The sequence below is a fragment of the Benincasa hispida genome, chromosome 1 (assembly GCF_027475165.1).
Source record: "Benincasa hispida cultivar pf3 chromosome 1, pf3_genome.v1.1, whole genome shotgun sequence".
Lineage (NCBI taxonomy): Eukaryota > Viridiplantae > Streptophyta > Magnoliopsida > Cucurbitales > Cucurbitaceae > Benincasa > Benincasa hispida.
The window spans coordinates 44,913,940-44,926,430 of record NC_143478.1 but is presented as its reverse complement, the minus strand read 5'-3'; the positions used below and the strand labels follow the sequence as shown (position 1 = coordinate 44,926,430).

Below are 12,491 nucleotides of genomic sequence, written 5' to 3'. Positions count from 1 at the left end.
ACCAGGGGTCTGACCTCGAGGTTGATAGTACAAGCTACACTCATGTTGGTATTTTTGCAATTTTTCCTAAAAACAAATAAGTTATATAAGTTCAAATTATATCAAATTAATTACCAATTAATAAATAGTTGTGAGGACATTCTTAGAACATTATGTAAATTTAAAAAATTCCCGTGTAAAAATCCTATGAAACAAATACAATTAGCAAAATATTCCCAAATATCTGCAAAAATGTTCATACAAAACAAACATGGTAATCTAAAGATGTCAGACATTTATCTTCCATATATTTATAATTTCGGGCATCTAAGATTCCAGTTATCTATATTTTCAAAAAACAAACGACCCCTAAGTGTTGATATTTCAAAGTTAATTTCAATTGATAAAGGTCTATCAGTGATAGTCAATGATAGAAGCTATCAATGATAGCCGTTGATAGTAGCTATCGATGATAACTTTCAATTTCAGAAAATGAGGAAGAAAAAGCCTGCAAACATGGGAGATTTTGGGTTTTATTTGGTAGGTTGAGCGAAAAAATCAACGGGCCTTTTAGCCTTTTACAATGATCAAAGTCTATTTTTGTACCATATCCGCAATTGTTTTATTATTGTGCTGCATATGCTATTATCTTGGTCTGATTGCCTCTTTTGCAACCAGCACCCAAAAAAAAAAAATAAAAATAAAAAACCAACTCAAATTTAGAATGTTCGCCTTCGTCCACAAAATTCAAATTTATCTCTAAACTTTCGCGGCAATTTCTTGAGGTTCGGATGGAGGAGGAGCAAGACCATGGCCTCGCTAATGGAGTCCTTTCCTGCCCTAATCGACTTCCCGGTGATTCTCTCTCATTCTATGCATCTGTTTCTACACCCTCGCTTTTTCACCAAATTGCTAGTGATGTTCTTTCTAGGGTTTGTGGGAGCTTTTATCCGCTTGATCTTGATAGTGTCCTGTTTCAGTCAATATAGTTTTGTTGGATTTGAAATTTGTGAAATTCTGCTTTCCTTACTGTATTTGTTTCATCCGTTTTTTTTCCCCTAGTGGATTGGGAAATGAAGCTTCGACTCGAAGCTTTCTATTTCTCGAGTTTCTAGCTGCAACATCGAACTGTGTATGTACCTCTTAGTTTAACTGCAGCCTTTTGTGGGGGAGGGTAGATGGGGTGGTTCACTTAGATTCTTTTCCGTCTGGGATTTACTGCTTTGATTTTTCTGATGTCTGTAGGCTGTCCAATTGAAGGTATGGAATCTGTGGTTGCGACCGTCAGTGGCTACCACGGCACAGAAAGATTCAACCTTATCAAGATGATATCTTATACTGGTGCCAGCTATGTGGGCGCAATGTCAAGGTCAATTACTCATTTGGTGGGTTTTAATTTTATTAGTCCCAAATTCAGTCTGAAAAGCATCAATAGCTTTCAAATAAGACGAGTTTTGCAATTATGTATGTTTAAAAAAGAACGAGTATAGATTTTTGGATGGGGATTTGATGAAATACATTTTGTAGTATAATTTTGCAGTATTTATCTATCATGAGTCACTCATCCGCAATCTTAGGCTAAAGAATGATGTTACTTATTGTTTATTCTTATGGTGATTAGATTTGTTGGGAATTACAAGGGAGGAAATTTAATCTTGCTAAGAAGTTTAGAACAATAATAGTCAATCATCGTTGGCTTGAAGATTGCATTAAACATGGAAAGCGTGTCCCAGAAGGTCCATACGTTCTTCAAAGGTACAATCAATTGTTACTTTTTTTATATTACATTATAGTTGCTTGCATACAGCAAGCAATAACATTCTGTCGTGGGGCTTTTGTCCAAACACCTTACAACTGGTACAAAGGCTTAAGAATATATCTATTTTGTCATCTGGCAAAAGATTTCTGTTTTCTAGCCATCAAGGCAAGCAAGCATGGAAAATGTGCAATTAGGAACATTGAACAAACAAATAACGAAAATTGAATGCAAAAATAATGAGGATGAAAATCTTATCTGGATTTCCCATTAACCCAGAGAAGTGCTGCTATTTTATTCAATGCATATGTTCTGAGTGTTCTGACTTTTCTATTCAACCCTTTGCTGTCAAATCAGTAAAGTCTCTTCTGTTTGTCTTTCTTTTTTCTCCCAAAATAAATTATATAGTCCATTTCTTCATTTATTGTGTACCTAATCCTGGCAAAACATATAATTTGCTTTTTACACTAAACGAGAACTCACATTTACGAATTGTATGACCTTATTGTCTCTAATTATCTGGTCTTCCTTTTGTTTTCCTTTGCATTTGCGCTGAAAGTATGTCTTTTGTTGAGGTTTCACTAAGGCTTGGTTACATATCAGATAATTTCCACCATTGCTTTACCGCCTCTATCCTGTAATCCTGTTTATTTTTATCTCTTTGAATTGTGGATTTTATTCCTTGCAGTGGCCAATTGGCAGGTCCCTTGTCAATGAAACTCCCTCTTGCTGAAAAGGGCTCCGTCTCAACCAAAAAGAATAACTTGCTTTGTGAAAAGTTACATAATTATGGAAATGTTGATGATCAAAGCATTAAAGACATATGCTCTTTTGATGATTCAATCTTGCCCCATTCTTCTTTGCTGGATAAGGTGACTTGAGACAGCCCTCTCTTAATATATGTGCACAAACTATCCTGAATCATTTATGGATTTAAGTGGGGAGAAGAAAATCGATTAAATATGTTGTTGTAAGCTGTAACTCATATGTCAAGATTAAACTTATCAGGGAAAATATTAAGAATCTGAATCCTTTAATTGATTTACATTTCCTTTCATTATTTTCTTCACATTCATGACTCAATTGGTTTTTTTGAGTCCAAGTGCCATCATAGATTATTATTATTATTATCATTATTATTATTTTTAAAGAAATACCGTTCATATCTTGTCCAAAAAAAAAGGAAAAAACACCATTCATAGATCTTTGTGCATGCTATGATTTGTTAGATATTTAAATGTTAGGGTCCCTTTGTAATCTAACTTAGGCATGTTATTTTATTAGTTAGGTTGTGAGTTAGTTACTATGGTTAATTTAATTAACCATCATTGTATTTAAATCCTATTAACTCATGACTTAAGCCTATATCAATTATGGAATGAGTGATATCAACATAGCTCAACAAACATAATGTATGAACTATCTAAGATCAAAGATTCGAAATCCCACCCCAAATATTGTTGAACTAAAAAAATAGCCTACATAGGAAGAATAAGGCTTCTCCTTTTGTACAACTGTTTTTGATCACTAAAGTAACAGCCCTAAGGATTTTCGACTTTGCAACTATTATCTTAAGAAAAAAAGGTAGGAGTTCATTACTTGTCTAGAGTTAATGCCTATCGCTAACCTTTTTAATGTTAATCCCAACTAGGATCTGTACTCTGATTTTAGGAATAGTGATGTCACTGCTCATAAAGCAAAGGACATATTGCGGAGGAGGATTTCTAAGCAAGAAGACTCGTCAAGCTCAAGTAGCAGAAACCATTTTGAGGAACCAACTCCCTCTGGTTTTTTTGCGATTGAGGTGAGATATTTCATTCTTTGTTCCATCTTACGTTTTGAATCTCATTCATTTTTGTCCACGTCGCTATACTTCATAGGATAAAGTCCACTTCTTTTGCAAGGTTTAAAATCTGTGGTAATGTCTTGTACTGGCGAATGGTTTAATATCTGTTCTAAATTACTAATGTATGGAAGTAGTTTTCTTTAATTAAGTAATGTGATCTGGTTCTCTTATTTTAATTGTAGGTTGATGGCGTGGTATCTTTTGATTAGCCCTCTAACAATTTAAATTTCTATTGTTATAAAATCCCAATAAATTGGTATGTTCTGATTTTATTCTTAGGTGGGGACCTACTGACTTTTCTGCTTGAAATGTTATGCACAAATGTGTTAAGCTAACCAACATTCCCCTCCAATGAATGACAACAAGTAAGAAAGGGCATGGACTTGCTTTTAGATTTAACAAATGTTTTGAAGTCTCTGGTAGTAAAAGTGTCAGTAGGTTGATAAGCACCGGTAATAATTTTTAATAACTATCCTTGTGCTCAACCTTTCTCTTGAGTGAATCAATTTTCACATGACTGGGGCCTTAAAAGATCGGATCTAGCAAGTAGGATAAACATTATGACGCCAGGAAACGGGAGAACAAGGAACACAAACATCTTCAAATTAGTGTCCGATGCAAGCTAGCTTAGTCGTTCGGTTGAGCTCTTATAAGAGTTTTTGGAAATTGCACAAGATCATGATTCAATAGTATTACACACCCTGTGGTTGAGAGCTCATCAATATTGTTTCTAGACCAATTAGAGTCCAAATAAGGCATGACACTAAATTTTACTACCAGGAAAATATAAACTGTACGATAAAGACTCTTCAATGTAATAAAATATCTCTTCATAGAAGCCATAGGAGGAAGAGTAGGATGGGGCATGTGTTTGACAACTCTTAACAACTGTGGCAATAATATCTAGACGTGATGGGAGTAGAGTATTGACATGGCCCACCAATACTTACATTCTATGCATTTTAGAATCCTTTTAACTAAATGACTTGGGAGAATTAGTTGTAGTACCTTCAAACTAAAAAGGAGTTTGACATGATTTGTCTCGGATATAACTAAGCCATGCAAGATGGGTGAACCCTGGATCCTCATTATAAAATGACTGTATACATGTGATCATTATAGCATTTATAATGTTTTGCCACTAACATATATAAACACAATCATGCTTTGAGTTTTTCTCTGCATGGTTAAATTTAGAATATAACAATTTGTATTGGTTTGAAATAAATTCAATCTTTAAAAAGTCTGCTCTAATGAACATTTGTGAGTGGTTTGGTTTTCTTTAGTTTATTAATGTGATTTACCTCTGCATTCTCATTGTGGTGTGGGTTGATGACTTGATGTGGTCTGATTGATCAATAATCATTCAAGAACTTCAAATCTATTTGCCATCAACTTGTCAATTCATTTAACTTGTTGCTAGGCTTTGACTTAGGAATATTTTTCCTCAGCTAGGAAGAATTGGAAGCTCACTAATCCTGTCTTTCGAAATTCTGAACTGTGGATTGCTTTGCTTCTATGACCAGAGAATGTCAAATCCCACAGCTTAATTGTAGACAATACCATTTTTTAACGATTTGCATCTTTGCTATTTTTAATTGAACCAGGAGATAATTTCAGATTCTGTTCAAAGGTGTAACTTTTATCTTCTTTTGAGCTCACTTTATTTATTCATTTATTAGGATGTCATATTCTTTTACACGTTGTCTCCTTTCTTGGGCAATCGATTTCCTTTATCATTCTGTGAAATCCTATTTCTCTGTCTTTTTTGGTATATCATCACTTGAGAAAAGAAGCATTTTACCCTGAACCACAATTTCTTATGTATTTTTGAACTTTTTCCGCTCACTGATAAGTTTTGGTCTTATTTCATTTGGATAGCGTGGTAGTTCTTCGAGGTTGGCGAGAGATGAAAGAAAAGGTGAAAGTAGTAATCAGGACTCAACTGTAAACTCTTCAAGGAGATGTCGCCGGCTTGTGAATAAAAATTCTACCGAAGATCATAATAAGGCTGACATTTGGAATTTTGACCTGAGGCGGAATCATTTGGGAACTCGTAATAGTCTTACAGGTCCTTCTAGCCATTGGGATGATGAAACAAATATTGAAGTGGTAAACATTGGAGGAACATCTGACCGTGACCAGTTATGGGACGAAAGGGGACTATCAAGTGATAGTTTTGAAGGCATTGAAGCTTGTGAGGACCAATCTACTTCCAGAGATACAAACTTACAAGTTGAGAATGCACCAAGAGGGTCATCGATAACTTCAGAAGATGAATTGCACAATATTAACAATTTACAAAAGAATATTGAGGATCCAGTTATAGAACTCAATGCAAGCTTACCCTCCACCTCAACAGAGTTATCTTGTGTCATCTGTTGGACAGATTTTAGTTCGACGAGGGGAGTTTTGCCCTGTGGGCATCGATTTTGCTATTCATGCATTCAGAACTGGGCAGATCACATGGTAAAAGTTTTATTAAATTTCTATACATGGAGATTCAAGGATCCAATTAAACCTTATAATATTCTTTTTGCTTTTTGATCCAAAACTATTATAAATGCCAGGGCCTTGGGCAGCAAACTATTCAATTTATTCAGCATATGAGTGTTATAGCTTTTCTGACTTCATTAACTAGGTTGCATTTTTTGTCTTCATGATCAGGACTGGAGAACAACTTATTTGAATTTGTCGTCGTATTCATAACCTTCTTAATGATAATGCAATATATTTTGTAGTAAAACTCTGGATCATGTTTCGAACATGCTAATTATGGTTGTGTACTAGTTCTTTCTCTTATACATGTGGAAGTAAGGATTTCCAAATAACTATGAGAAATACTATGTTGCCTCCATAATTTCTTTGTATTTTTTCTCATTACCTCTCTGCTCTATTTATCTATTTTTGTTTTCTAATTCGAAGGTAAAATTAACTATCTAATTCGCATGAACTGAAACGTGTTTTAGGGACGGTAATATATTACAGAAGTTTGGCGTGAGAATTGTTCGAGCAGTGATGGGATGAATGTTAAACTCTGGATATTTTAACTGCTTGTCATGTGTATGGTTGTATTGGGATTCTTGAACTATTAGGCAACATCACTGATCTGATTAAGAAAAATTAACCTGAAAATTGTGGCTCTATAGTTGTCTATACAATTTGCCCTTTGTGCAAATTATGCGAGCTCCTTATTTATTTATTTTTCCTCTAACAACTTGATGGAAAATCTAACTTCACTTTTAAGAATCCTTGCCATCTCAACTTGATGGAAAATCCTCAAATCACAAAATTAAATATAACACAGCCAAATTATGTGAGCTCCAAAATTAAATATAACTAAGCCAAATTATGTGAGCTCCAAACTTACGTATTTTTCTCTGGTGCCAACTTCTACCTTGAAACTCTGGTCATTAATGATTTTTGTTCTTTGAACTTGTAGAGTGAGTTCTGTCATTCTCAGTTGATCGGTTTACTTATCATTCAAATGCTGTCAATGTTATAGTATGTACTATGAAGTTCAGAATCAATTTCATGGTCCTAATCTATTGGTCTCATATCTTGTAGGCTTTGAGCAGGAAGATCTCAACTTGCCCTTTGTGCAAAGCCACTTTTCTGAGCATCACAAAGGTTGAAGATGCTGCCACCTCCGATCAGAAGATATACTCCCAAACAATTCCATGTGGACCATCACTATTGGATATTTACATTCTTCCTGATGAAAGAACTCTTAACAACGTTGTTCAGGTCACATATATTTTTTATGCTCAGCGTCCGAACTCTGTTTTTTTTTTTGCTTGTGTGTAGGGGTTGGGGGGGAGGGGGCGGGGCGGCGGGGGCTGTCTTTATAGCATGATTTTTTCCCAAACAGTAAGCCGATGAAACACAAGTACTTCATTTTCAAGAATTCCATTCGTTGCACTTCATAATACTCATTGTATCTCTATGGTGACATTTTTATTTATTATGGTTATAACGACCCATCTGGACGAACAACTAATTCTTGATAGTTGTAAACAACAGCCCTCTGTAGCAGCTGTTTGTAGCGCATGCCGATGTCGGGAACCAGAGGACCTCCTCATGAGCTGCCATCTTTGTCAGATTCGACATATTCATTCATACTGTCTGGACCCTCCTTTGTTACCATGGACTTGTATTCACTGTAAGGATCTGCAGATACTCTACCATCGAAGCCATTAATTTCTTGTCTTGAAATCAGGTAACTTGCCTCCACTTCTGATTCTGTCATATTGTTATGTATACTTCTCAAAATTCATCTGAGTTGGCCGTTGGGTATTGTTGGATTTTGGTGTTGGGAAATTGGATAAAAGGGTAGTGTTGTGAGCACAAACAAATAGCGAGCAACTTGTCTTGAGCATTTGTGTCAGGCGATCCAATTTGCCACCTTGTTGGCCATTTTTTTTTTTTTAAATACATACCTTTTTTTGTTAACTTCTGAAACGTTGTTTTTGATTACTTAAACCATTTTTTAAAAACTTTTTGGTCCTTTGCCATTTTGCTTTCTTACTTCCATTAGTTACATACTTGGTTATTGTCATACCTTTAGGGTTTGTTTGGGGCCCAATATCCTATATGGGGAGATCATATAGCCTCTATATCACCGTTTAATTCATTGATATATCATCTCCCCTTTTCACTTCCTTCAACATTACAGTAACCCTTATTTAACAACTCTTTCATCTTCTCCACCCCCACTTCCTATGTCTCCTCTCTTCTCATACCCGATCGTCAATCTCTCCTCCCTTCTTACGACCCACTTACGTTTTTATTTATTTATTCTTTTCTTGAGTTTATTTCATTATACTTCGGGTGTAATTTTTTTCCACTATATCCATTTTATTAAGAAACCATGATATTTCAATCTAGTTCTATGCACCCATTTTTTATCTTCAATTTACATACATCATTTTTTCTTCCAATGTCTTGTGATAAAGTATATTAATAATTTATCATCTATAAATTGTCATTCAAGTTTTCATTTTTATTTGCTTAGTATATTATTATTTATCTGTATAATATCCATTAAAAAAATCACAATATTTTGGATTAAATCTTTGTACACGATTTCTCAAAAATAAAAAAAAAAATCTTCATATACAACATAAATATTCAAAATCTACTCTTCAAAAACTCATTATAAAACCTCAATAGAAAACTCATCCATGAATATATATGAGAAAGACTTCAACGAAATCCCTAAAATCAAACAGAAGCAAAACATTTTTTTTTAATATCTCACTAAAATATTTAATTGACCATTCATAACTTTTTAGTTTTCGATAGTTTTTAAAAATTAAATTTATAAATACTACTTTCACTCTTTTATTGTTATTTTTATTTGTCTTACTTTTGAAGAATCTTTTCAAAATTCAAGTCATGAATGAAAATTCTATATATATATATATGTATGTAGTATTAAAAAGTGGAAAAAGGTTTAGGTTTTAGAAAAAAGTTGGTACGTCCATCCCTGGCTTAGAATTAAATCTCGTATTTTTAAATGTTGGTATTTTGTTGACTATTTACGATTAATCTTAAATTTTGACTTATTATTTTTTTAAACAACAATAATAAAGAATTATTTAAAACACAATAATTGAATACAAAAATTTGAATTGATACAATAATTGAATTATAAGATTAAAAAAAATAGTGTTCATACAGACAAATTATTTTATAGTACAAAAATCTGAACTAGATAACACTGACATATGAACTCTGCACATCCAAACACAGACATGAACTTAGACATAACAATTCTGCACACCTAAATACCGAAATATGAACTCATACAATACAACTCTTCATCCTAAACACAGACATAAGAACTTTCTAGACATCAAAACTCTAGACATCTTATATCATCTCAGCGTCCCGAACAACCCCTTATATTTATCAAAGTAAATGAGAAATTGTGCCCACACTATAATAAATAGATCCTACCTTTTCTATGATGTGAATCATGTATATAATATATTCATTGTATTTTTGGACCCAATGGGGCAGCCCCGTTGGCAGAGGCACAGTTTCTTGTTAATATCTACTTAGAAGCGACGTGTTTGAATCTTTGAGTGAGCTTAATACACGAAGACCCTTGATTTCTCCAAATTTGGACCTTGAGACAGGCGAAAGGTTCTCTAGGACTAGTGGAGATGGGTCCCAATACATAAAGGTATAAAGAAACATTTTTTATGGGACATGCTAATATTTTGACTAACTTTTCCATTTGTTTAATACAGTTTTATCTTTGTTTCTAAATAAATAATTATCTACATTGGTACTTTTGTGTTGGAATTACATGTGAAAAGAAAAGAAAGTTTCAACTAAAATTGAGGTTTTAAAAGCCGAGTCTAGAATAGAAAGTAGATGAATAGAGTTATTAAAAGAAAATACAATAAGAAACATATAAAAGCATGTTTAAACCTAATAATGCTATTGGGACTTTATTTAGAAGAGCATTGACTTGAATTGCATGTGCACAAAATACTGCTACCATTCTCCTTGTATTAGAAGCTAAGCACATAGGATATGACTTATCAAATAATCTACCAAACTGCAGAATACCCCCTTAGGAAGATAGTTCATTTGAAGCTTTACAATGATTGATAGTGATTTTGTTTTAGGTGATTGCAAAGACAAAGAGCAATTGAAGTTAGCTGAAGATTTTGAAGCAAAGAAAAGCCAATGTGCCCTCCCACAAATCCTTCACTGCTAAGGTTGTGCCCAACACTGATTATTGCAATTATTTTGAAAAGTTTCAATTTTGTTTGGTTTGTTATGATATGGTTCTTGAATGTCTTGTTTACTTGCAGCTGCTTTTAACCGAAATAAGATTTTTAGGGGGAAACAAATTTTCCGTCCGTACATCTTTTGGAAATTCTTATGTGCATAAAGCATAATTATTAGTACATTGAAATCATCGACACTCCTTTTTCTAACCGTTCATGTGAATTTGAAGGTTTCAAGTTCAACATTTTTTAAATTTTTTTTTATTCTATTGTTTCTAGTTTGTAGTATGGTATTTTTACGAGGACAAGAATAATAACTCGAAATAGTTTTTGGTTTTTTCCTCTTCTAACTTTTATTTTGGTTCTTGAACTTTCTAGAAATCTATTTTAATTTTAAACTTTCATACTTATTTCATTTTGGTTAATGTATCTCTATTTTGTTATAGTCTTTTTTTTTTTTTAAATAAAAACAAATAATTTTGTTCGAATGCTTAGTTACTATTAATAAATGGTTAAGGTGGTTTTAAGTGTATTAATATCTCAAAAGTTTAAGGACCAAGATTAATCCCATCTAAAAATCTAGGAGTAAAAATGAGATACAAGTATTTTTCAAAAAGAAAAATGGTGAAACATTTTCAAGAACTAGAGCTCTTTAATATCCAAAATTCAAAATGGATTTTTTAAAATAACCTATTTACCATTCAAAATTATTGTATTGGTCTATGCATTTGGCTATTTATTATTTTTTTTATTAGAAAAATTTTGACATAAATTTATGAAAATTTTGTCATTACTTTCTTGGCTTAACAATAGTGAGTATAACCAAATCGAGTATAGTTCAATTGGTATATGAGTGTGTTAGTAACTATAAGATTTGTAGTTAAAATCCCTTTACTCTGAATATACTAAAAAAAAGGGAAAAAAAATCATGATTGAGTGCTAATAGTTCTTGTTGCAGATTAAAATACAATATCTAATGAAAAAAAAGCAACAAAAAAGTGGATTTTAATCAACAATTTAAAGGTATAACTTTTGATGCATTCCACAAAAATAAAATTATAGGTGTGGGGAAGGACTGAGAGCATAAAAGTGCAAGTGATTAAAGGTGGATTTTCTTTTGGGTGAAATCTTAATTAATGAAGGGAAAGGCTCTTTAAAAGCTTTGAAGATGACATCCACCACAGATGCACTTTCATGTCCAAACAATTGCCACGTCATCAGCCTATATATATATATATATATATATATAAAATTTTAAAAAAAGAATACAAAATTATATTATCATAATTAATTATAGGCAAATTGCTTAAGCATGATCAAATGAACCTAACATTATTAGTTACAAATTAATAAATATATGAACTTAAACAAAGTATCTCTCTCTATAATTAGTTAATGTGTTTAAAAATTTCAATTCTTGGGGTTAAGTTTTGGTCCATTTGAGAATAAGACGGTAGGAAATGTCACAAGGATATAATGTTAGTAACTGAAATAGTGTTTTTAGTACAACTAGATAGAAGATTAAGATAAGAGTGCATACCATTTATTACTAAACTAACTTTACTTTAATTTTTTAATTACAAAATTGGTCCCTTGATCTAAAGTTCATTGATGCTTATTCTATATCTGTTTATGTACTTTGAAATGTCCAAGTTTAGTATAATATTATAAATAAATCTTCAAATTAGTCCTATGTCTCAATGTGTTTCGAATCTTTTAAAAGTTTCATTTTGACTCTTTGAGATGATTCTGAAATGTATTTTGAAAACTGACAAAAATATTGATATTTAAAAATCGAAAGACATAAACAACTTTGTTTACTATCTAATTTCAACTATATAAAAAATTCAGATGGATGTTTTCATCCATTTAAACTCAAATATATTGTTGACATTATTGGCAACATTATCCACATATTAGAACTTTCTAAAGGTATGCCAATTTACTTGAAGAATGTTATAAATGGTGTCACTTATACCTTCCACATTCTTACACATTAGCTGTTGAGAATTTGTAGATGCTATTTTAATGCGAGAGCCTTCAAAAGACATAGTTTGGAGCACTTTTGAAGTTTGAGATTGAAGCGAAACTTTTCAAAATTTAGGAAATTAATAGAAGCATACACCAAAGTTTCGAATATAATTTAACTTTTGATTTAATATTT

General features: G+C 32.5%; 1 protein-coding gene across 8 annotated transcripts; it reads left to right on the top strand.

Annotated features, from left to right (window-relative positions):
* Window positions 1-609: 609 nt before the first annotated feature.
* LOC120077302 (zinc finger (C3HC4-type RING finger) family protein / BRCT domain-containing protein) lies at window positions 610-10,537 on the top strand. Of its 8 annotated transcripts, XR_016526850.1 has the most exons (11): window positions 648-834; window positions 1,225-1,364; window positions 1,601-1,734; window positions 2,424-2,607; window positions 3,387-3,539; window positions 5,463-6,050; window positions 7,149-7,328; window positions 7,605-7,800; window positions 9,725-9,771; window positions 10,223-10,315; window positions 10,412-10,537. XR_016526850.1 is itself a non-coding variant. In XM_090309748.1 (10 exons), exons 3-9 carry the CDS (start codon window positions 1,242-1,244, stop codon window positions 7,779-7,781), a joined length of 1,539 nt encoding a protein of 512 aa, XP_090165874.1. In that variant the 5' UTR covers window positions 711-834; window positions 1,042-1,111; window positions 1,225-1,241; the 3' UTR covers window positions 7,782-7,800; window positions 10,223-10,537. The 8 variants fall into 8 exon arrangements, 5 of the variants coding, with proteins under 5 accessions (XP_038887153.1, XP_090165832.1, XP_090165874.1 ...); XR_005481750.2 differs by lacking the exon at window positions 9,725-9,771; XR_005481747.2 differs by having other exon boundaries at window positions 9,606-9,771; window positions 10,223-10,537.
* Window positions 10,538-12,491: the final 1,954 nt, after the last annotated feature.

Bases quoted from the DNA above. Each gene is read 5' to 3' on its own strand.
- LOC120077302 (XM_039031225.2), top strand. From the start codon at position 771: ATGGAGGAGGAGCAAGACCATGGCCTCGCTAATGGAGTCCTTTCCTGC. The intron at 1,365-1,600 runs GTGGGTTTTAAT...TATGGTGATTAG, and splicing joins CAAGGTCAATTACTCATTTG to ATTTGTTGGGAATTACAAGG. The intron at 1,735-2,423 runs GTACAATCAATT...TATTCCTTGCAG, and splicing joins GGTCCATACGTTCTTCAAAG to TGGCCAATTGGCAGGTCCCT.